The sequence below is a fragment of the Phyllobates terribilis genome, unplaced genomic scaffold (assembly GCF_046119375.1).
Source record: "Phyllobates terribilis strain yellow unplaced genomic scaffold, ASM4611937v1 Scaffold_9__5_contigs__length_417890890, whole genome shotgun sequence".
Lineage (NCBI taxonomy): Eukaryota > Metazoa > Chordata > Amphibia > Anura > Dendrobatidae > Phyllobates > Phyllobates terribilis.
In genome coordinates this window covers 143,390,130-143,416,526 of record NW_027362769.1, presented here as the reverse complement: position 1 = coordinate 143,416,526, position 26,397 = coordinate 143,390,130, and the positions used below count along the sequence as shown (strand labels likewise).

General features: G+C 42.4%; 1 protein-coding gene across 1 annotated transcript in view; it reads left to right on the top strand.

Annotated features, from left to right (window-relative positions):
- The first annotated feature begins 3,043 nt into the window (after positions 1-3,043).
- Positions 3,044-26,397, top strand: part of GALNT5 (polypeptide N-acetylgalactosaminyltransferase 5) — a 47,899-nt gene continuing 24,545 nt past the window's right edge. The window contains exons 1-3 of the mRNA XM_073647150.1: positions 3,044-5,152; positions 25,924-26,090; positions 26,227-26,346. Of these exons, the coding sequence (XP_073503251.1) occupies positions 3,357-5,152; positions 25,924-26,090; positions 26,227-26,346 (2,083 nt within the window). The 5' untranslated portion in view covers positions 3,044-3,356. The remainder of the gene's footprint in view (positions 5,153-25,923; positions 26,091-26,226; positions 26,347-26,397) is intronic.

Below are 26,397 nucleotides of genomic sequence, written 5' to 3'. Positions count from 1 at the left end.
TCAAGCGCTACAAAGAAACTGGCTCACATGAGGACCGCCCCAGGAAAGGAAGACCAAGAGTCACCTCTGCTTCTGAGGATAAGTTTATCCGAGTCACCAGCCTCAGAAATCGCAGGTTAACAGCAGCTCAGATTAGAGACCAGGTCAATGCCACACAGAGTTCTAGCAGCAGACACATCTCTTCAACAACTGTTAAGAGGAGACTTTGTGCAGCAGGCCTTCATGATCAAATAGCTGCTAGGAAACCACTGCTAAGGACAGGCAACAAGCAGAAGAGACTTGTTTGGGCTAAAGAACACAAGGAATGGACATTAGACCAGTGGAAATCTGTGCTTTGGTCTGATGAGTCCAAATTTGAGATCTTTGGTTCCAACCACTGTGTCTTTGTGCGACGCAGAAAAGGTTAACGGATGGACTCTACATGCCTGGTTCCCACCGTGAAGCATGGAGGAGGAGGAGGTGTGATGGTGTGGGGGTGCTTTGCTGGTGACACTGTTGGGGATTTATTCAAAATTGAAGGCATAATGAACCAGCATGGTTACCACAGCATCTTGCAGCGGCATGCTATTCCATCAGGTTTGCGTTTAGTTGGACCATCATTTCTTTTTCAACAGGACAATGACCCCAAATACATCTCCAGGCTGTGTAAGGGCTATTTGACCAAGAGGGAGAGTGATGGGGTGCTACGCCAGATGACCTGGCCTCCACAGTCACCAGACCTGAACCCAATCGAGATGGTTTGGGGTGAGCTGGACCGCAGAGTGAAGGCAAAAGGGCCAACAAGTGCTAAGCATCTCTGGGAACTCCTTCAAGATTGTTGGAAGACCATTTCCGGTGACTAGAGGAAAAGGAATTTACAAAGATGATACAAAATGGGAACAAAACAATCCGGTAAATCCAATTACATAAAATGAAAAGGAACAACAAAAGAGAATTACTAAACCTGATGTTACAGGAATGGCTCTAATCTTTATGGAGGGAAGCACTTAGATTGATTAAATCGAATACTCACAGCAAGCTGTGTCTTCCAGAATGACAAAAACAGACACCCAAATTCTTCTTTTTATTAGATCAAGGTTACGCCCTCATACCTCCCCTTGGTGAGCTTATAGAATTTTATTAGATCCCTAACTTTCAGGATATTTTTGCCCCTGGAGTTCCCAGGCAGTAGATATTGTCTTCGTGTTTCTTATCACCATTTTACCTTTTTATAGAGATGGATCATGGCATGGATAGCACCATCCATCAGACCAATATTAAGTTGGAGGGGTTCTGCCGGCCTTATGGTGATGCGAGTGAAAGAGAGTTATCTCCGTCTCTTCTCTGCAACGCCAAAAATATATGGTCCATAAATATTGGATCAATGTAAACCGCAATATTCATCAATGGCCACTGGCTCCAGCTGGTCTGCGATCAGTGCTTTGATCAGAGGAAGCTCTTTGGTTTGGAAGCGTACTTCCCCGCCTCTGCTTAAACAAATCTCAGCCTTCTTCCCAGCTATTCTTCCTGCTGTGATTACCTGGTCACTGCAGGAGGCTTCAATGGAGAGCAAAGTGTCAGCTCTTTTTCTCACTTCGTCAGTTATTACTAGTTTTTCTCTCCCCTAGTTATAATTAATCCCATATATTCAGCGTGATGATGATATGTCCCCTCTCCGGAGAGGTCTTATGGATTTTAATTTTTCTCTATGACACTATGCTAGTTTCCAACAACAGAGAAACCAGTCAGTCACTGGCAGTGGGTGTGGAGAAGTCGCCGGGGGGCCCACCTGACTAGTCTCACATGTAGCTTGGTCCCAGGCGGCTTTTAACGTATGTTTTTCTCTGAAATGGTGCGATGTTTCAGAGTGAAATATTCCAAGTTGAAATCATACAGCCAGTGCCTGATATATGCAGCCTGTGGATCAGGAAGCATGTATCAGCTGGCAGGTTCCCTTTAAACTATCTGCAGCCACAACACACAAGTTTTCCATAACTGGAAAACCCCTTTAAGGAGTAGGCAAAGCAGGCACTTTTACTAACGTATGTAAATTGTAAAGTTGATGGCTACATTTCAAAGATGAAAAACTTTATACTTGGAAAACCCCTTCAAGAGCTCTACAAACAGTACACTTCTGTGTTGGTTTTCCTGTCTTGGGGATCCATTGTAGTTTTGTTTTTTTCATTTCATAGTTTAGCATGTTCCAGGTTGTTGTTTTTTTGTTGTTCTATTTTTCATAGTTTTTTTTTCTAAAACACCTGAAAAAATTCTGAAGAAAAAAAAAACAAAACATGAAATTCCAGCCATTTTTCATAAACCTTTAGAAACGCTGTTTGGCCACAGAGGGACCATAAGTTTCACGCATAATGCCTACAGGGAGATAACTGTCCTTGTCAGTCACCAAATTTCACAATACGAAATGTGTACATTATTACATAAACATCCTAGACCTGATCAGGCTGGTGTACTTACTTTTAAAATCCATGTCAGAGTAGCTATAGAATGCAGATGTCACTTTTTTTTCCTGCACAGTTTTGTCATAAAACCTGAAGGTTTTCTTAGTCTCAGCAAAGTGAATGAGAGTCTTGAAGTCTCATGCACACGTTCCCTATTTTCGACATGCAGATTTAAACCTGCAGCATGCCAATTCTTTTGGCATTTTTGCTACAGATTTCAACTATGCTAATGATTGGGGGGAAAAAAAAAACGCATCAAAAGCACGCCCATTTTATGCAGAAATTTCTCAACCAAATACTTAACGTATGCGCCTACCCTTAGACAAGAAATAGAAAAACAAAGTAACAAAATTCACTTTGGAAATCACTTTAAACAAAGTCTATTTCTTAATTGTCCCTAGTCACACAGACCCCATATTGTTTGCAAGTCAGACAAAGTTCTACGTGAGGAGTAAAGTGTGGCCGTGAAGGGGTTAACCTGTGCACTAATTGCTTTTGCAGTCCTCCTCCCATCCACATGGGCTCTTCCAGCCAGGAAAGGGTTACACAAGCCTTGCAAGGTGAGGGCTTCTGCACTGCACTGCTGGCTTTATGCACTGACACAATTTCCTCATATGTGGCGGCTTCTCAAGTTTCAACACAAGGATGGGTGGAGAGAGTACACGTCTGCTGCCCTGCAACCTTCCCAGAGAAGTGTCTCCAAGAAGCAGGATATGGGATGTGATACAATGTAGCCATGCAGTGCAGATGTGCTGCCCTGAAGATCATCACCCCCAGAGTGGTGCCCAAGTGCCAGGAAGAGCGGAGAGGAGGAAAGCACCAAGAAATGCCACGCAGGCAGCAGTGAGCAGGCAACCCCTGTGCTTGTACAAAGAGGCTGCTGTGTGACAGCAAGTACTACAACTCCCAGCCACTGCAAGGATGCACAGGGTAAGGAAGTACTTTAGGGGCAGCGGTAGAGCCCTGGCGTTCATATTCGTCGCCTCTATCATCTGGCTGATATTTGACATGGCAGCTCTGAGGTTTTCTTTCAATGAGGTCAATAGCAAGTTGCAAAAAGAGGAACTTTTCCGCAGGGATAAAGTGGGATCCGAATCCTGGAATCCCCCAGGAAGGGGCAACGAGGACAGTAAATGGAAAGAGGCAAGGGAACCCCTGGGAAAGGACGTTACTAAGTTAAAAGGCATATTTTACCCTCCTGCGGATGAACTTGCTGGACCAGCTCATGCACTTGACAGTAACGCTAAAATTATGGCCAAAAATAGAAAAAGGACTATAAAGCCCAGGATATTTAATCAAACTTTATCTCCGTTGGGGGATCAACGAGCCAAAAACTTGAATCTTGAACTTGGAGCTGAGGAGGGAAAAAAGCTGGAAGTTGCAAAGGTCACAAATGTTCTGTTGTCAAAAGGGCAATTTCCCAATCCTCCAGCAGAAGAAAGGTTAATAGTCAGACTGAAAAATACGCCCCCTGTTGTAAAGTTGGGGGATGTACCCCATCAGGAAGAACCTGTCGGTGCAGGAGACTTTCAGAGTATGGTTAAAAGCAAAGACATGGTAACACCTAAATTTAGAGTTGAGCCTAAAGATGGTGTAGAAAGTAAGGATGATGTGGCCCCTAATGATGGAAAATATGCAGTGGGGCCCCTCGATGTTGTGGTTTCCAAAAATGGAACAGAACCAAAGGGTGCAGTTGTGGTGCAAGGAGTAGGGGCCCCTAAAGATGCCGCCGTGCCCAAGGATACAGGGGACTCTAAAGATGTGGGAAATCCTAAGGATGATGTGGCTTTTAAAAAGGAGAAGGATTCAGAGGCCCCTAATAATGTTGCAGTGCCTAAGAATGCAGAAAAACCTAAGGAAGAAAACGGAGAAGCCCCCAAAGATGCCATGGCCCCTAAACATGATGGAGCAGATTCTAAGGTTGCAGAAGCCCCCAAAGATGGAGCTAAGCACATGGATGCTGTGGCCCAAAATGATAAATCTGCACCCAAAGATGTAGGTCCCCTTAAAATTGCATTGGCGGCCAAAGATGCAGCTGCTCCTAAAGATGCCTTGGAATCCAAAGAAGTAGGAGCCCCTAAAAATGTAGATAATGAAAATGCTAAACCAATAGACAATCTCAATCAACATCCTGATGCAAATGTTGTATTGATTGATAAATTAAATGTCAATAATGACAAAATGGATAAACTGCCGCCCAAAAATGTCTCTGCCGACGTTTTACCTAATGATGCAGTCAATAATGATTTACCGAATAGTGATGCCAAGGGATCCAAATCACTGAATGAAACGGTTAAAAAAGTGAACCCGGGATCTAATATTTCTCAAATCAGTGCAAATGTGAAAAACTCCAACTTGCTGCTCAATATCAAAGAAGGGTTTTTAGGAAAAGTGGCGGATAAAGAAAAGAACAGACCGGGTAATGTCAAGGAGAAAAGCTCAAGTAAAGTGACCAACACCAGCTCCGACCATGGAGTAAAAATTGAAAGTGAAGTAATTAAAGTGAAGCCACTTACCGCCAAACATAAAGTATTAACTATTGATTTAACTATGAGTCCAAGAAATCCCAGAGCACCGGGCCAGTTTGGGAGGCCCATGGCGGTCCCTAAAGATAAGGAGCAAGAAGCAGGCAGACGGTGGAAAGAAGGAAACTTCAATGTCTACCTTAGTGACATTATCCCACTTGACCGAGCTATTGAGGATACCAGACCCAAAGGGTAAGAAGTTTCTCAAGTGCCTGAGATCTTGATTTCCAAATATGCAGATATTTATGTAGTGTGTGTGTATGTATGTATGTATATGTATGTGTGTATATATATATATATATATATATATATATATATATATATATATATATATATATATATAATATTATGTAATGTAATTGGCAGCAATATACTCACTGATGCCATTTATTTGTATAGAAGTATAAACTGGGCATGCTCAAATTTGAGCAAATGTCATTGTGAAGGGAGGAGGAGGAGGTGAGCTGTGACATCACCTACTGTGAATGGTGGATCCTGTGTTTTCTACTGTATATAGAGGTGTAAACAGTCATTGTACAGGGGGAGGAGGAGGTGAGCTGTGATATCACCTATTGAAAATGGTGGATCCTGTGTTTTCTACTGTATATAGAGGTGTAAACAGTCATTGTACAGGGGGAAGAGGAGGTGAGCTGTGATATCACCTATTGAAAATGGTGGATCCTGTGTTTTCTACTGTATATAGAGGTGTAAACAGTCATTGTACAGGGGGAGGAGGAGGTGTGCTGTGATATCACCTATTGTGAATGGTGGCTCCTGTTTTATCTACTGTGCACAGAGGTGTTACCTGTAATGATCAAATTGCTGAAAGGTCTTTTGAACATAACAGGAGGTTTCAGTCTAGTGTTGGGCTTAGTGGCCAATGAAAAAAATGGCAAGATTTCTATCACTTAGGTAGTAGCAATGTAGAATTGAAAAAACATTTAATAATAGAAAATAATATACAAACTGTTATGGTAAATATTTATAGTTTGCTTTGATTATTATTTTAGACAATTAAATTTACATATATATCTAACTAGTAGTACCAAAACAGTGCCACTTTTGTCCACTGACTGTTTCAGGTATTGCAGCAGCATTCAAAGGAATACTAGATTCAGCCCCAGGAGATGTATATTTCTGGAAGAAAGCAGATGTTTCTTTTTTCATCTCATACAACCACGTTAGGAAAATGTGTAGGTGTGAGACGGTTATAGACTGACGATCTTATTACAGTATGCTGTAGTTCAATGGGAAAAACAGCGCAGTAAAAGAAACCACATGTGCAAAACTGCCAAGTGCTGAAGTTTAAATGATGTAAGAGCAGCTCAGAATATCACATTAACCTGGTTTGTGAATAGGAAACTGATCGCTGCGGTAGATTAATGCATCAGAAAGGCTGCTATAAAATGTATAAATGATGCTATAATACACCGTGACACCAGTCTGGTCTATTATTTATGGAGAACGTCCAGCGAGTGCTTGTTTCTTATATGCACATTATACAAGGTATTTTACACTATTGTTTATAAGAAACTTAAAAGGGGTTTTCCCATAAATAACATTATATGTGATGATTGTATGAATCGTAGGGGGTCCAGCCACCGGGCCCCCAACAATTTATGAGAATGGTGGTCTCAAAGTTCTTCTGTGTAAATGGAGCAGTAGTGAGCATGTGCGACCACTGCTCTATTCGCTTGGTCGCACATGCTCACTACCACTCCATTCACACAGGGGACTTTGGACCCTCATTATCAGATTTAGTGTTGGTGGATGATGAATATTACTTGTGGGGTTAACCTTTTTAAAGGAAGAAGGTGACTCTAGTCCAGCATTACTGCCTAAATTATGAATGGAAATTAATGGTCCTATGTGATAGACCTGTTGGAAATTTAACCAATGCTTCCATGATAAAGCAAGTAAAGCTGCAAAAAGACTCAATGTGACTCTATGGAATTAGATGCACAAAGTGTGTACAGTAGGGGCTCATAGCTGTGTATGGGCACGGTATTTGGCAACTGTGTAATACGACCATAACCGCCCAATATAAAGTGGCTTGAGCACTATAACTCCTATTCAAGACTGACTATCAGTCTTGAATAGGATACACTGATATACAACGCGTTTCACTCCGAAGGACAAGGCTCGTCAGTGCATTACACTTACACCCATTGAGTTCAATGTGAACTGTGTAACACTTCACTTCCGCTTTTGATGCAGCTTCAATGAATTTAAACACCCTATGACGGGTCCCCACTAGTGAGGAGTATGTTCGGTTAACCCTTTCTGCGACTATGCTCGGGCAAGTATTCTTGTTTCTTAAGCATTCCTCACATGTATTAAAGCTGTCAAACAGTCGCAAATCATGCACACGGGAGTGATTCAAACATAACACCGAGTACGCTGAAGATACTCGGTACTCGCCCGAGCATACTCGCCGAAAGGGTTAACCGACCATACTCGCTCATCACTAGTCCCCACTAATTTCTGGGCGTCCCAGCAGCTGGATAATTGCTAATTGGCTTATTGTCTAGGATTTTTTTTCTACAAAAAAAAGATGGTCCAATATAAACAAAGCCTTTTAAATGGGGTGTACCAATGGCACAGCTTTGAACCTATCCACAGGGTAGGGACTATTGGGATCTCAACCGATCAGGGGAACTGCAGTCCCAACTCCATTTGAATGGAACTGATGATGAACATGCATATGGTTACTCCGGGGTACTCGGCCACTCCAGGGCGCTGCACTCTGCTACCTCGACCAATCCCCTGGACTTTGCATAAAGCAGCTATGCTCAGATGGGAAACTTGGGGACCCCATGCTTTCTTGACCGATGGGGGTCCTAGTGGACAGACCCCCTGGCAATCACATGCTCAGAACTAATCCTGTTGATGGGCGATGTGTTGCCATTTTGGTACCGCGCATGTTTCGTTGGCCAACCATCTAGTAGTACAGTCTGACAATGCAGCGTACTCAATGTATGTTGTAAAAATACTAGAAAAGTATAAGAACTTGTCCAGCACTCGACGTCTGCATTCCCTTTTAATGTTTTTAGTATGGCGAACTGCAGAGATGAACAGAACTTGTTTTGGTTCTTTTTTTTTGTCTTGATGCATTTCCTTGTGATTATTGCTATGGTTTACCGGTAAATCACTAGTAGCTGCTGCGTTGTGTGACCTGCGCGGATCTTCACCTGGAGCTACAGATGAGATCTGTGCAGGTAGAAGTGACCTAGTTCTGTCATTTTGGTGTCCCGTCTATTTATAACGCTTGATTGTGTATCTGGAGATGATCTGACGTAATTAGAGGTCGTTATAGAATAAAGGAGCTTCATAATTTTGTAGGACGGAGAAAAAGCATCCAAGTCTTATAGGGAACTATGTGCACCTTGGACTGAAGAGTTAAAACAGAAAGGTCATTCTCTGACGACACAATCGTTAGTGTCAGGTGTTTATGTTAAATTATTTTTACATTTATTTTGACTTTTTTTTTTTTCTATTCATCATTACCCAAAAATTTAAAGGAAAAAAAATTCACCATGAACACTAGGCCTAATATTAAACTATTACACCTTGTTCTTTATATGGATATTAGCAGCAATAGACTGATTCTGACCCAGTTTGTTTGTATAGAAGCGTTATCTAAGGGCAAAAGAGGTAAGCTGTGACATCAGTTATTGTGAATGGTGGATCCTGTTATCTACTGTATATAGAGGTGTTATCGGTACAGGAGGGGGGAGGAGGTGAGCTGTGATATCATCTTGTGTGACTGGTGGATCCTGTTATCTACTGTATATAGAGGTGATATCAGTCATTGTACAGGAGGAGGTGAGCTGTGATATCACCTATTGTGAATGGTGGATCCTGTGTTATCTACTGTATATAGAGGTGATATCAGTCATTGTACAGGAGGAGGTGAGCTGTGATATCACCTATTGTGAATGATGGATCCTGTGTTATCTACTGTATGATTTGTAAGACTGATGAAAACTTTTCTGTAAAGAATAAGACAAGTGAGTCTAGTATAAGACTTTGTGCACTGTTCTGATTTTTTTTTCATATACATACAGTACTATGCAAAAGTTATAGAAAAGTTTGAAAAAAATCCAGTAAAGAGAAATTATAAAATTATAAAAAAAATAGATGGTAGTAACCTTGACATAGTGATTGTTTTATAGTTCTTTTCTAATTGAATTGTTAACAATCCTCCTGCCGGCTTCTGGGATATTTTGTAGATTGTGGTTTTCTATGGTGTTTTATGAGTCAGCCGTAGTGTGCTGTAATTGTTCTCACTGCATGAATTTATTCTATAATTACTCTTAATGCTTCTGAGCTTTGCCACCCTCGTCCATCTTCGTGGAGGGTTTTTTTTTGTTGTTTTTCCTGTTTTACAGGCTTCTGTGAATGCTTACTAGCTGGCTGCTCATTGTGGGGCTGCAATGTGTTTGCTTTCAGGGCAGACTTTTCTCCTCGTACGTGGTGTATACAGAATTCTGAAAATAATAAAACTTTGGAGAGGCAGGTTCCACACGTACAGTGTATGAGAAAACCAAGAGCAAACAATGATCTGGAGCCCTGCGATCTGTGCGCTATCGGAGCATATCCTTATTGACATAGCTCTCTGGTTGGAGGTACGTTTCACCTCCAGCCCTTTCATTCAGACTTGCTATATCCTCTATAGGCGGAGTTCGGGTCACATTCCTAACTTAATCTGAATATTTCCATCTTAAATCCCGAAAAACATGAGCCATGGACATCAATAAAGGCAGACAACATCCAAAATTGAGACTATTATGTCGGACTTAAACGACAGACACCACCCAAAAAAAAAAAAGAGGCCAAATGGAGTCCTAAATTGCATGTTTTGGGCTCCATTTGCCTAATTGAAATCTATGGCTCTGTTGGCACATCTAAATCCTGTTTTCCAGGGGTTCAGACAGAAGCCCCCCCACAGTCAGGAACGTTGTCTGAAGCAAGTTTTACTCAACCATTTTTAGATGCTACTAATGACCTAATCATTGCCCACTTTGACTTTTGTAACATCTATATGAACTTCCAATGAGTAGACAGTTCCTGTATCTACTGTACAGCATAGAAGTTTATCTCAACCAATACAATTTTTGGCCTAATCCTTAAGTACGGGCTACTTACTAGCAAAGGACTACCTATGGACACCTTATCAAAGCTGATTAAACACAAACATGCCATACTTCGTTAAACATTCTGTCGAAAGCTCCATTTATATTATGTTCTTTGCCAAGTTTTGGAAGAGGTGGTGCAAGAGATCCTGGAACGTGCACTTCTGAAAAACATTTTCACAACGCATCCACTTTTTAAATGCCACTCCCTTTCCACGCCCCAATTTCACACCCCTGCGGGATACCGCTCCGTCTTGTGATGGACCATCCTGCTGCGACATGCAAGAAAAATGTCAGGATTACTTCTTTCCAAGAGGTATTGGTAGGCTTTAGCAACTCCGATGGGGCAGACCAGACGCTTTTAGACTTTTTAGGGAAGGTAGCAGGTAAAGCTCCTAAACCACATGCTAGAAGCCATTTATAGGGGTCATATAGACTGATAGAGGCCAAAAGAGTGACCTTTTGGCCTCTGGCCAATGTACTGCAAGAAAAGCAATGGGACATAGTAGACTATATTTTTCCATATAATGATATTCAGTAAAAATGTGTACTGTGCAGTATACTTTTTTTTTTTTAATAGACCGCTAGGGGTGAAAGATGCCGGTGTATAGAGAAGCTCTGGAGAGGGACAGAAGCGCACACAAAATTGGGCAATTCCATCTGGTAAAGGATAAGCGATGGTAGCGCTCACCTGAAGGCGTTGGCTGCAGGCACAACACCTCTAAAAGTGTGGAAAGCTGCTGCCCCGTGGTTGGATGAAAAGGTTCTTCCAGATGTATAACGGTGAAAAAGGAAACTTACATTTCGACGGGCTGCGTGAAACTGTCACACTTGGTTTTTATACCTTGAAAAACGCGCTAGCCTGATGCAGAAACTAATTGGTAATAATAAAAACCAAAGTTGGAATCCCAAGGCTCTTCATTCCTAATGCGCAGCCCGCCTAAATGTGACAATTTCCAATTTTTCCTGATGTCATTGTATGGCATCCATTAAATGTATATATAATGAATGCTTCATGATGCTTCCATTCAATGGATGTCATACTAGTCGATGGAAGCCATAAAGGGCCGTTCGTCATCCATTGCAGATATGTCATGAAAGCTTATGAACAGCTGATGAATTATGTCTTAACATTCCATCACAGCTTCCATTTACCTCAGGGACGGACATATCAATGGTGCAACCTGTGCAGCCACACAGGAGCCCAAGAGGTAAGGGGGCCACTACCACCTCCAAAGCAGGTGGAATTTTGTACTTTGAGCTATTAAACTGCAAAGGGCCCATATGCTGTTCTTGCACAGGGGCTCTTTTCGGACTATGTCCACCAGTGGTTTGAGTTACTGTGGGAAGGTTTCTCCTTCATTATCACACCTTTCCGTGCACCTCTGCTGACTTCTGTGCCCATCCCATGATACCATTTCGAAAATTCACAACATAAAAAAAAAAAAGAGGAAAAAACTACCAGCTGATCATCCCTCCTTGTTCAATAAATGTCTTTTCAAGCTTTAATATCATCGCAGCTTTTCATTTTCAAGCACTTCCGTAACACTTGGCTTGATTAATAAGGACCCCTTCACTGGATAAACTGTGGTGTGACACACCCGGCCTAACAACTTCAACCTGTAAGGCAGTTTTGGGACTTTAGAAACTTATATGTCTCTGAAAACTCAGGTCCAAACTTATTTGGCACTAAAATAAGGGCAAAGATGGGACAAGGTTTGGCATTAGTCCACCTTGGCTTTTAGCACCATCGTACTAACATTGGCAGAAATAGACTTTTGTAAAATAATTGTTCTGTAGAGAACGTCTTGTACTTTTGTGTCTTAACAAGTTTATACAAAAATGTGAAAAGTATTCACTGATGGAGCTTTTTGAACTGGGACCTAGGCCATCATCATTTGCAGCCAAGGCACAAAGGGGCTTGCAAGTCTACGGCCATCTGGGCAATCATATGCTATATTTGTCAAAACAAGGTGTTACCCAAGGGTTCATCTCTTCCTGTAGCCGGTGCTTTCGGAAGCCTTTCTAGTTGGTAAGTCGAGAGATCCAGAGCCCTCTTCCGAACCTCATGCCCCACACAGGCTTCCAGCTTGGAAAATTCAATGAGGACTTCTGACAACTCTACTAGAATTAAAAGTATGTGCCGACCCCTATTTCGACTCATTCCTATGACATTCATGGCAAAAGTTTTACAAAACCTGTTCACTGTTTCTTATAATTCTGCATTGTGCCAATCCCTTGTTTTTCCTCCAAAAATTGACAACTGGGTTTCACCATTTTCCCTACCATAGGCTTGTGTCGCTATACAGCAAGAGTATCAAACCTGCGGCCCAGGATTTCCATAAATGCGTCCCAACACCAAATCGTAAACTTAGAAGAATGCTGTAAGCTGAAAGAGGCTGTGAGCTACCTGGAGGTCGGCAGGACAATAGAAAGGCAAAGCAACCATTTCAAATCAGGCCACAAACAGAAAACCTACCCCATCACCCCCTTGGCATTGACCTCCCTCTTGGCTGCCCTAGACACACTCTACATTTATTTTCGGATTGGCTCGCTGGAGGACCCTTTGCTTAGCACGGGCCGGACCTATTTTGGGAGTGAGGGAAGGAGAGAATATTTAGTCTCCAAGTCTCTCATCCCCAAAGGGGCCATTTGTTAGACCCTTCAAGGTGTCAGATATTGAGTGATGGTTACTTGCTAGGCCATCTGTCTTGCAAAAAAAAAACAAAAAAACAGAAACTGCACTGATAATGCTAGTTCTGCATAATCGGTACAGTTTCCAAGCTTTGGTGACATCATGGTGGCATGACCAAAGCTGATTGTGTGGCCCAACTCAACTCTAATTCCGATGTGGCCCAGAGATGCCTAAAGGTTGGACAACTCTGCTATACAGTCTGATACTGTTTGTGCTGGTAAGACAGTTAGAATGTGTACGAACCCCTCCCCCCAACTAGTTACACCCTGATGTCAATTAATAACAAAAGAACGGCACAACACAGAAATATAAGAAAAGATGCTTCAAAATTGTTGGGTTGTATGGAATACCAATGTGGTATGTCAAGAGGGCTATCTGGTCCCAAAAGGACATGTGTAAATGGTTTTTCTTTTTTCTTTAACAAGACCACCACTTTAAAATTGTGTAAATCCATGCTTTAAAAATGACTTTTATATTATATTTGTATGCATGTATAATTACGGATCACTTTCTAAGACCACTTGGTCAGCAGTGTGGTTAAAAAGCTCCTATACTTATTAGACTAAATTGGGTTATACCAGCTGATATCAGGAAGATCAGTCAACAGTCTAATGTGTACGGGGGGGGGGGGGCTCCCCTGATAGTTGACGTTGAGGGAGACAAGAATCTGGCATATCAGATTTCCAAATTTCCAATGGCCAATCCTTTTGTTCCGCCAGGAGATAAGCCGCCGCTGGAGGCGTCTGCCAGTGGTTTTCTTGGAGAGAACAAGGAAGCGCTTGGCAGGGATTACTGTTCCTTTTTATGGAGAGTCAGTAGAGGTAGTCATTGGCTGATCGATCGTTCAGTTGAAAGCGATCTAATGTGTATGGGGGCCCAAGGTGATCACCGATCTACAGACTACGTAATATCCTACCGATCACGTGGTCAGGACTGCCAGAGAAAGCAGAGTATAACACTCAACTTCTTTTGTAATCACATTGCCCTGTTCTAAGGAATAGTGGTGGTCCCAGAGGTTGGACTGTCACTTAACAGAAAATTATCACCTGTCCTGTGTATAGATTATGGCTATGACAATACTTCTGTCTTTGTTGTTCTGCATTTCCCCCAAAAACATTTTTTGAGATAGAAGTTTTCTATCTCAGTAATGTTTTCTGCAAATAAAAAAGGTTCTGGAAGATGTCAGATAACGTCAAAAAATGTCAGCGTCAGTGACAGAAAACGTAAATAAATTGTACATATAATAGAAGTCCTGTCTGTGCCGAGATGGTGCGCGGTCACCGGCACATGGAAGCTGGAGAATTCACATGAAAACTGTTGCTTCAGATACAATGAAGCGAAACGTAACCCACCTGTTATCTAAAAGGAACATTGTAAAACAGCGTTGGGAGAATGAAACATCAGAACAGAGAACAGAGCCCTAATTCTTTACCAGTCCTGAAATGGATCGTTTAGTTACCTAATTCCCAAAGTCTTTGTTGTCTTTATCTGAAGCCTTTTATGACGTGCTTGACATGGTTTATATACCACATGAAAATACATGTAGATCTGATATTTTTCTTATATTATTTTGATCTTTTTGATCTCTTTTACTTGTCTTCTCTTTTATTATTTTACTATTATCTATTCTTTTCTTTTAGGCATTCTAGACATTTTTTTTTCACTCTTTAATGTACACCTCCCTTAATTTTTCTTCTGTTTACTGTCCGTTGATTTTTTGAGGTGTAATTACAGGTCATATTCATTGCTCTCTCCTTTGCAGAAGCACCTTTTTTATATATATATATATAACAAAACACTTCTCCACAACTCATGTTTTTACACACTTCACTTTTTGTAGAAAAACAAATATTTTCATGGAGTTTTTGTTTTTTTGTTTTTTTTAATCTTAATGTTACATGGAAGTCTAATTTAAAACAAATTGTGAATAATATTCTACTATTGCTGTATAATAGTTAAGCAGGGTAAACTTAGACCAGGCCATCCGAAGATGCGCCAAAGTGATCACAGCGTGCATCTTGCACCGTTGACTAGCTTCGCACCACCTTTGGTTGGCTAAGGACGGTTGCACACATGTTTCATTGTCTGAGTAAGGACCCTGATGTACAGATCGGTTGTGGGTCTCCTGACCCAAACCTACCAGCCTCATAGGTGCTTACACAGGTTAGGAGATCCGCTGTTTGTTCGTACATCATTGTCCGTATTCAGGCTGTGAAATGTGACCCTGAGAAACCAGCTTGACTTTGGGTCAAAAGTTTGAGCCCAAATCTCGGTGGACGGTGAAGCTTATTTAGTTACCATATTTTTCGGACTATAAGACGCACCAGACCACAAGATGCACCTAGGTTTTAGAGGAGGAAAATAAAAAAAATAATTAAGCAAAAAATGTGTTCATGATGCACTTTTAAGGGGGAGGGGGTCTTCCGCTGACACTGGTATAGGGGGTAATGTCCCCAAATTCTGACAGTAGTCCCCATCCTGGTATGCCTGGTATCCCTCCATCCTGGTATGCATGGAACCCCTCCATCCTGGTATGCATGGCACCCCTCATCCCTATCCTGGTATGCATGGCCCCCCTCATCCCTATCCTGGTATGCATGGCCCCCCTCATCCCTATCCTGGTATGCATGGCCCCCCTCATCCTTATCCTGTTATGCATGGCCCCCCTCATCCTTATCCTGTTATGCATAGCCCCCCTCATCCTTATCCTGTTATGCATGGCCCCCCTCATCCTTATCCTGTTATGCATGGCCCCCCTCATCCTTATCCTGTTATGCATGGCCCCCCTCATCCTTATCCTGTTATGCATGGCCCCCCTCATCCTTATCCTGTTATGCATGGCCCCCCTCATCCTTATCCTGTTATGCATGGCCCCCCTCATCCTTATCCTGTTATGCATGGCCCCCCTCATCCTTACCCTGGCATGTATGGCCCCCTCATCCTTACCCTGGCATGTATGGCCCCCTCATCCTTACCCTGGTATGTATGGCCCCCTCATCCTTACCCTGGTATGTATGGCCCCCTCATCCTTACCCTGGTATGCATGGTCCCCCTAAACCCCATCATGCTGCACATAAAAAAATTAAACACTCCTACTCCCCTTTCTTCTCTCCTCCAGCGCTGTGTCTGGTCTGCCCCACTGATCTCTCCATGTGAGTCGCGCATGGTGTCACTGCCATGCGCGGCTCACAAGGAGAGATCAGCTGCCGGAAGTCACTGCTCCCCACGCCGGGATTCTGTGCGCAGGGAGCAGTGACTTCATAGCCGGCACACAGCATAGCCGCAGCGCGGCTCCTGCTGCTGCCGGGCTATCGCATGTGCCCGCTTATTAAAGGGCATGAATATTCACCCCTCCCCATGCCCATGGGCGGAGAGAGGTTGAATATTCATGCCCTTTAACAGTGGGCACACGAGATAGCCGGCAGCAGCAGGAGCCGTGCTGCGGCTACACTGTGTGCTGCTATTAAGGAGCAGTGAATATTAATTTTCTTTAGCAGTGGGGACAGTGTAGGCTGCAGCAGGCGGCTGCTGCCTCCTGTGCCCTGCTCCTCCACCGCTACCGTTCCCCCCACACCCCACATATATATAATATATATATATATATATATATATATATATATATATATATATATATATATATATATATATATATATATACACCCCTCCCCCCAACATTCGACGCATCCCCCATTTTCCTCCAAAATTTTGGAGGAAAAAAGTGCTCTTATAGTCCGAAAAATAAGGTATGTTCTCAAATATATCTACAACACAATGCAACATCTCTTAGAAATGTCTAAAATGTGACAAAATTTGATGTAAGATCAAGACACGATCGCATCAATAAATGTTACCCATTTGTGATGCTAGTCACTGCTCACGGACAGGCCATGAGGCAGGGTAGTCAAACTTTTCCGGGGTCAGATGCTAAGAGAGCATGTAGTAAACTAAATGAGGAAAAATAAAGATGTAGTCAGGTCATGGTCCGAGGTCAGAATACCAGGAAGATAGCGGATCAGAGTAAAGGGGCTAGGCAAACTGATGGTCAAAGTAAGGTCCAAGTTTCGGCAGCAATAGATCAACAAACAGAGCACAGGAATACGAGGTAAACCACTGAGCAAATGCTATGACTGGAAGAGATCTGGGACTGACAGCTTAGCTACGTAGCTGGGTAATCACTTGGAACAGGGAGCACCAGAAGGAAGCTTAGCATCTCCCAGTCTCAGATTGACAGCTAAGCCGTCCAATCAAAATACCGGCAGCTCAGTACACCCATGCACTAGATTGGACGACTGAGCTGTCAGTCACTGCTTCCAAGACACACCGAGCGGAGGAATCGTGACACCATTGTATAAGCTTTATATACTGTTTTTTCCACTGGCTTCTTGTTAAGGCTTAAAAAAAAAAAAGAAAAAATTATAAAATGATACAAAATGTAATAAATAAAGTAAAAAAAAAAACCTGTTGTTAAAAAAGGAATACAAATATATGAAATTCATCTTGCAGACCAAAGAATGCAAAAAAAAGAAAAAGTGCGAAGTAGACCTTAAAGGTTTTATTGCCATCTCTTAACATTTATGGCATATCCACAGGATATGCCATAAATGTCTGATAGTTGCAGTTTCCAGATGTTGGACCTGCATCTATCACAAGAATGAGGCCCTATTTTGCATCACAGAAGAATTAAACATATATACCCTCTAAAAACAATACTTTTATTTTTATACTATTTAAAAACACACCTATGCCCGTGTATATAAAATAGAATATTTCTATAGTTGTCAGAGATTTAATAATTGCACATCTCCCTGAGGAGGATAATTGCTCCAACATATAGCAAGGACTCGTAGCCCTAATATGTCTCTAAAATGATCCTTAAATCACCACCTCTACACTAGATTATAGTGCAGAAAAACAAAGAGATCCATTATTGTAATTAAAAATAAATTTTATTACATCAATAAATTAAAAACATGACAACAACAGAACATAGAGTAAAAAAGCAGAGTGCCCAGTAAGGTGGACAGATTCCTGCACAACAATCTAGTATACCATAGGCTCCAAAAAATGACTATCTTAGTATAACAATATTACAGACCTCCTAGTGATAAATCTCTGTATGCCATTTATAAAATGCTATGTATAAGTAGCTAAATATAAATAGATGAGGGGCACAAGACCCTTTACCTAGACTAATTTAATGAAAGTCCCATGGGAAACATAGATAGACATTCATATAAAGGAGCTAAATACCTAATCCCTGTGGTATCAGGAAATAAACCATGATACAACGTACCTAAAGTGAGAGCAGAACTCTGTCCCTCCTTCACCCCAACGCGCGTTTCGGCTTCTTGCTTCTTCCGGATAAAAAATACAGAGATAGACAAAGATCAATTGATAGACTTCTCTTTCGTTCAAAGTATGCCTCGACGCGTTTCCCCCATCAATTAGGTTCATCAGGAGGCCGATACCAGGATTTTATGTCAAGGAATGATGAAGCTGCATGATGTATATTGCAGGAGGCTGATGGCTGACACAGATGGAGTGTCAGAGACCAGGTTTAAATATCCCCCTGATTGATGTGTGGATAGAGAAACATACACCCCCATAGAAAGGAGTCCTATGCTCTATCATAGGCTTCCCTGTCCCACTGGCGCTACTGCGCATGTCTGACAGTTATACCTAAGAGGTCCACGATACAAAATAAATGTGCAGGCGCCCTGACTTCAGAGGGGATGAAACAAGACGTCTGCACGCTATGGTGAATCATCGCATGTACTGGCTGCGTACCCAGGAAATGACGCGTGCGCTCCACCGTGGAGCGCACAGGGGAGCGCATGCGCGTCATCAGCGACTGAGTAGCACTTCAACCGGAAGGCATCTATGTAATATCTGGTTTATCTTTTTTAATTCCCAGAAATGACATCAGCGTTTCAGCCTGGAACGCATATGGAGATTCAACAAAGGATTTAAATTGGTGTGTCCCATGATCCAGACAAATAGATCCAATAGCTCTCATTACTCAAATATGCCCAGCCATTAACATAAATATAGACATGTCTTAATTGATTCAATAATATCATAATGAATATATGATTTTATATATATAAATATATATGTATATACAGGACCGACAAAAGGTCCAGGGCTGCAATCACTCATTTTAAATGTATAAAATTTTCACATGGATTAAAAGTAGTGGGGAATGGTGGGATATTATTAGTAATCATAGGAAACTGAATGAGTCTAGCAGGGTATATAACCCAATTAAATGAGGACCATAGATAGGAAAGGAAGGGGAAGGGGGTGTAGGAGGAAAAAATGCCATATGAAAAAGATAAGTGACACACTTGTACCCATGATATATGTGACGCGCCCCCAGGGCCGTGGGGTGCTCGGCAGCCGGGCCTATGGCTACTTGCAGGGGATATCATGGTGGCTGGCCCGGTCCGTGACCCAGGGCGGTCAGTGCAAAAAGGGGATATTTTTGGGATTGTTCGTGACGCCACCTGTGGATTGTGGCTAGAGGGAGCCGCCGCTGCGGAGCAGTCCTCTGGAGCTGGTGTTACGGCAGCAGGGGTGGTGTGGCTCTCCACAGGTAGAGCTAACTCCAGGGCAGTGTAGTTAGTGTAAGGTGCGCTGGGTGTTGTAGTGCAGAAAGAAAGATGGCGCTGATGAAATAATGGACGGAGGCAGTGCGGTGCAGTCATCCGTGTCTTTACTCACAGTTCTTTAAGGCAGTTCCACTGGTGCACAGTACTGATGCTAGCCGCCCTCATCGCGTTGCGTTCACCGGGAAGGGGTTCAGTCCTTCCTCAGACAGGTTAGGCGTACCTGGCAGAACCACACTTTCTCGTGTTCCTATTTTGACCGTCTTCACACTGGGTCTTTCTCCCTCCTGCCCTGCGCTGCCCACTCTCAATCCTGTTTGGATACTCTGAAGTCCCTCCTGTCCATCGGAGTTACACAGACTTGCTTGACCCTCAGGGGACTAGAATGCGGCTGCGATCCCTCTGTCTTCTGACAGATGCGGGGCGTACGGGTGCCTTCCTGCACTCGCCGTACCCCCTAGGATCCCTTTAAAACAGAACGGAGTCTACTCCCTCCTCCCCTCCTGGGCCTCCAGACTAGGCCCTACTTGTGGAGCAGAGCTCCTAATGAGACTCTGCTCCCGGGCTGTTCTTCTGAACTGTCCTGAGCTGTTCTTCTGAACTGCTCTCCTCTGACTGATCTGCCACCTGTTCTCTTCAGACTTGGGCCTCACTGGCTAGGCCCGCCTCTGCAGCAGAGCTCCTGTAGAGCCTCTGCTCCTCTCACTCTCCTCCTCTGACTGAACACACTCTCTAAGATGGCTTCCCTATATATACTCCTACCAAAGTGCTCCCCCTAACTACTTCCTCCACCCACACCCACTACTGGTTCCCCCTACCCCAGCCAGGGTCAGGGCTCAGCAGAATCATACATTGCGTCTTGCCCTTCGAGCCGGCCTGGAGCAGTGTAGTGTTGGATGCAGGTGTTTGGGGTTCCGGGCGGCACTCCCTCCTTACCTGAGAGAAGGAGACACCACACCTCCGGGTGAGGTGCAGTACCTCTGTGGCGACTGAACCCTCAGGGGCGCCACATATGTGCGGCATATATTCTCAGCATAACGTGCCATATTTTGAATCGCCAAACATTCGCGATTCTCTCCATTTATTTCTAAAAGAGTTGCAAAAATTGACTAACGACAATTTTTTTTTTTTAAATGATATCCCAGACCCCCGGGGCCTCCCCTATTACTGGTTCTGCCTTGTTAATCTATTCTAGCACAGCTAATTATAGCCGAATTTCCTGGTGACTCATTGTATACCCGCGCCTGTGTCACATACAGGTGCAGATGTGTCAGTGTAAATACCTGAGCTACAACCTTATCACCCTCAGTGTATGACGTCTCCATGACCTAGGAGAAATGACGCATCTAATCGCACCTTGTGCGAGGGAACTCCTGCTGTATATATAAGATTAATAAATGGCTGATATCTGCTTCTACAATAATGGCAGTCCCGGTAGTTACTGGTTATCAGAACGCAGTTATCCGCTCTTTTATAAAAATATGTTTTGTTTATCCATGTACAGTACAGACCAAAAGTTTGGACACAGCTTCTCATTTAAAGATTTTTCTGTATTTCTCTGCTTCTGTATGCCAGGCTATCCCGAGACCACCAATCCTGAGAGAGTGAAGGTGCAAGATCCCCTGTGTGTATGGAACGGCTCTGTGCATGCTCAACCAAAGCCCCATTTGCTTTTACAGGACCGATGGTGTTTGCTATTTGATTTGTCCCATAGAAGTGAATAGAGCAGTGGTCACGCATGTGCACTAATGTACCATTCACTCCACACCATTCTTGTGATGAGTGAAGGTCCTACTGGTCAAACCCAGGACAACGCAATTTGATCCCAGCAATCTGATGGACCTACACTTATTATACATCAGAAGAAATGTCAGATCCTGGGGAGCCAATATCAGGACTAGACTTTAGGGATGCATGAACTGGTTAAGCAAAGTAGAATTAAATATAGTTATTTCCAGTAAACCTAATAATTGTGACCAGGGCTGTGGAGTCAGTAAGCCAAACCTGCGACTCAGACTCCTCAATTTCCCTTACACCGACTCCCACATATATTGCTTATATTTAAGTGAAAAATTTATTGTAGTACAATGTGAACATCAGACATTTAATCATTTTTATGATACAATAATCAAGATATTTAGATAGAATATAATGATGGATAGCTGGAGGGACGGATGGAGGGATAGAGTGTGATAGACAGATGACAGCTACAGACAGCAAATAGTACATTGCACATATCGCACATATAGTTCACACACATTGTACAGAGAGCACATAATAATCGCCTACAATATTAGCATTAGTTACCTTCCTGTGACAGAGATGAGCTGTAGTACTTTCACTTTCTCCAGCTCGGGGCCCAGGAATCGGATCCTATGCAGGGCAGGCGCCCCTCCCCCTCCTCTCTCTGGTGAAGACGGCAGAAGACAGGACAGAGGAGGGGAGAATGAGCATGTCAGTTTGTTCGGTGTTTTTTTAATCTGCTTTTGCTATTGAAAACATTATCTATGAAGCATAGAAGCATAGAAGCATAGAATGGTAGAGTTGGAGGGGACCTCCTGGGTCATCTGGTCCAACCCCCTGTTCAAAGCAGGATTCACTAAATCATCTCAGACAGATTTCTGTCCAGCCTCTGTTTGAAGACGTCCATTGAAGGGGAACTCACCACCTCTCGTGGCAGCCTGTTCCACTCATTAATCACCCTAACTGTCAAAAAGTTTTTTCTAATATCTAATCTGTGTCTCCTCCCATTTAGTTTCATCCCATTGCTTCTAGTCTTTCCTTGTGCAAATGAGAATAAAGATGATCCTTCTACAATGTGACAGCCCTTGACATATTTGTAGACAGCTATTAAGTCTCCTCTCAGTCTTCTTTTTTGCAAGCTAAACATTCCCAAATCCTGCAACCGTTCCTCATAGGACATGGTTTGCAGACCAGTCACCATTCTGGTCGCTCTTCTCTGAACTTGCTCCAGTTTGTCTATGTCTTTTTTAAAATGTGGTGCCCAAAACTGTACACAGTATTCCAGATGAGGTCTGACCAAAGAGGAGTAAAGACCGATAATGACTTCACGTGATCTAGACTGTATGCTTCTGTTAATACATCCCAGAATTGTATTTGCCTTTTTTGCTGCTGCATCACACTGTTGACTCATGTTCAGTCTATGATCTATTAGTATACCTAAGTCTTTTTCACATGTACTGTTGCTTAGCTCTATTCCTCCCATTCTGTATATGCTTTTTTCATTTTTATTGCCCAGATGTAGTACTTTGCATTTTTCCCTGTTAAAAACCATTCTGTTGGTTGCTGCCCACTGCTCCAGTTTATTTAGGTCTTTTTGAATCTTCCCTCTCTCTTCTCTAGTATTAGCTATCCCTCCTAGCTTTGTGTCATCAGCAAATTTAATCAGTTTACCCTCAATTCCTTCATCTAAATCATTGATAAAGATGTTGAACAATACAGGTCCCAGGACGGAGCCCTGTGGTACCCCACTTGAGACATTCATCCAGCTGGATGTGAAGCCATTTACAACCACCCTTTGAGTCCGATCACTAAGCCAGTTATGAATCCACCTAACAGTTGCCTGGTCCATTGCATACTTGGTCATTTTTTCAATAAGGATGGTGTGAGATACTTTGTCAAATGCTTTGCTGAAGTCAAGATATACTATATCTACAGCATTTCCCTGATCCACCCAGTCAGTGATTCTGTCATAGAAGGAAATTAAGTTAGTCTGACATGACTTGTTAGTTACAAACCCATGCTGACTCTGGTTAATCACTTCATTCTTATCCAGGTACTTACATACATGTTGTTTAATAATTTGTTCAAAGATCTTTCCTGGTATAGAAGTCAGACTCACCGGCCTATAGTTCCCTGGGTCCACCTTCTTCCCCTTTTTGAAGATAGGAACAACATTTGCTCTTCTCCAGTCTTCTGGGACTTCTCCTGTTCTCCAAGAATTTTCAAAGATTATGGAGAGTGGTTCTAAAATTTCTTCTACGATCTCCTTCAGTACTCTGGGGTGTAATTCATCTGGACCTGGAGACTTGAACTCATTTATGTTAGCTAAATATTCCCTCACAATCTTTCTGTTTACAGATAACTTGGATTCCTCTATTCCTTTAAAAGGACAGTGAAGATTAGTTGATGTTACATTTTCTTTCTGAGAGAAAACAGATGCAAAATAGGAGTTAAAAAGTTCGGCCTTCTCAACATCCTCTCTTACCATTTCTCCATTTTCATCCTGTAAAAATCCTATAGCATCTTTGACTTTTCTTTTACTTTTGACATACCCCCAAAATCCTTTTTTATTGCTTTTGACATCTCTTGCAAGCCTTAATTCATTGTCAGCTTTAGCTAACCTGATACGTGCCCTACAGGATCTGCAGACTGCATTATAATCTTCTTTAGATATGCCTCCCTCTTTCCATTTAATAAACATTTCTTTCTTTCTTTTTAGCATGTGTTTAAGTTCTGTGTTCATCCATCCTGGTTTCTTTAAATGCTTCCCATTCTTCCTACTTTTCGGGATTGTTAACGATTGTGCTTTGAGAATCTCATTTTTAAAAATTTCCCATTCTTCCTGGACATTTTTGTCCTTAAGGACATCCAGCCATTGGATCCCTCCTATTCTCTTTCTGAGTCTCTTAAAATCTGCCTTTCTAAAATCTAACCTTGAAGTTTGAGTCTTCACATGTCTTCCTCCTCTAGTTATCCAAAATTCTATAATAGCATGATCGCTGCCTCCTAGGGTCCCAGCCACCTTTACCTCCTCAACCATTTCCTCCCTGTTTATAAGGATTAGATCCAAAGTAGCAGATCCCCTTGTTTTCTCCCCTACCTTTTGGAAGATAAAGTTGTCAGCAAGAGAGGATAAGAATTTGCTTGACTTGTTAGTTTTACTTGAGAGAGATTCCCAACAAATGTCTGGATAGTTGAAATCTCCCATGACCACTACGTCATATTTTTTGGAGAACTTGGTCATTTGATACATAAAGAGTTCATCCATATCTTCAGCTTGCCCAGGTGGCCTGTAGTAAATGCCTACAATGGTGTCCTTTCCGTTGTTCTCTCCTTGTATTCTTACCCAAACAGTTTCCACAGAACTCCCAGTCTCTGAAGCTTCAATCTCTGTGCAGATATACGCTTTTCTAACATACAATGCGACACCTCCTCCTCGTTTATCAAGTCTGTTTCTTGCAAATAAGTTGTATCCTTTTAGCCTTGTATTCCAATCATGTGTATCGTCCCACCAAGTTTCAGTGATTCCAATGACATCATATTCCTTTTCCTGCATTAGTAGTTCTAATTCTCCTTGTTTGTTGCCCATGCTTTGTGCATTTGTATAAAAACATTTTAGTTTGTGATTGGTTTCTCTTCCTCCCATATTTTTATTATTTAAATTGTTTTGTCTTTGTTCTTCCTTTTCACTTCCAGTAGCAGAGATCTCAATAGTATTTGTCAGCTGTATGGCTTTTTCTGGCCTTTTGCTTCCCTTCCCACATTGTTCTAGTTTAAAGCTCTCCTGATGAGTGTAGCAAGGCGACTTCCAAATACATGTTTTCCAGTCTTCGTAAGGTGCACCCCATCTCTAGCAAGTAGTCCATCGTATAGGTAATTCATTCCGTGATCCAGAAATCCAAATCCTTGTTGACGGCACCATCGACGTAGCCAGTTGTTCACCTGTAGAATCTTATTCCACCTCATTGTTCCATGGCCATCCACTGGGAGGATGGATGAGAAGACCACCTGCGCTCAAAAACCTTTCAGGTGATGCGGTTTTTTAAAAAGCTGATCTGCTTTTGCAGCTGAGAAGCGTATCCTCAAAAAAAACGCAGCAAAAACGTTGTGTGTGAATGTAGCCTTAGATCAGGAATAGAACAGCCATTTATAGGACATTTCATAACTTTCCCAAATTCCTATGAAAAAATATTCCCCACAAACTGCATTGATCTACTGCACCCAATCTATTATATATTTTAGGAGTCGGTCCATTTTATACCGACTTCACCAAAATGAGCACCGACTGACTCCACGACTCCGACTCCACAGCCCTGATTGTGACTAAGATAGCAAAAAAAAATGATCGGAGTCAAAAATGTTATACTTTGAGGTATTGATTTTAGTCCAGAAGGGTATTGATCTTTTGGTTATTAAGTGGTTAAAGATATATACTATAAATGATTGAGAGGTGAGGTCTCACTCCTGTTGGGGTTTCCATGCCCCATTTGCTATATAAAGCCGGTTTCACCCATCTGACATCTAGTCCGAATATGGGCAATGGGTCCCTTGACCTCAACTCAGGTCAGGAGACCTGTGGCCGGTCCGAACATCTTGGGTTATACACAAACATGAATGTTGGACGCTTGAAACCACCCTAAGGCGTCCACCATAGCGGGCTGCTTGCACATGAAAGTATGGGAACAGTCATGCATATCGCCTGCAGTAACCTATACATAAATGTCTATAGTATTTATAAAACACTAGTGTATATATAATTGAGTTTCAACGTGATCTTTGCAGATGCTCCAATCAGTTGGTCCACGATGATCTTCCCAACACCAGTATCATCATGTGTTTTGTGGACGAGGTGTGGTCCGCCCTCCTCCGTTCAGTATTTAGTGTCCTCAACCGATCTCCTGCTCATCTAGTCAAAGAGGTCATCCTCGTAGACGACTTCAGCACCAAAGGTCAGTGTTTTACAAGGTCATAATAAGGACATTTTACGTCATCTCATGGGCAAAGGAGTCAAAATACAGCAGATACGTCCGATTTTTGAATGCCTGATGATTTTCACGTTTTTTGTTGTCCTTTTACTTTCTTCAGCCTACCTCAAAGACAAGCTAGATTATTTCATGAAGAATTTCCCCAAAGTTCGGATACTTCATCTAAAGGAAAGACATGGGCTAATTCGAGCCAGACTTGCTGGTGCAAATATTGCAACAGGTAATAACACTTTGTAGGGTTTATATCCATGGAAATTATAAAGGTTACCAG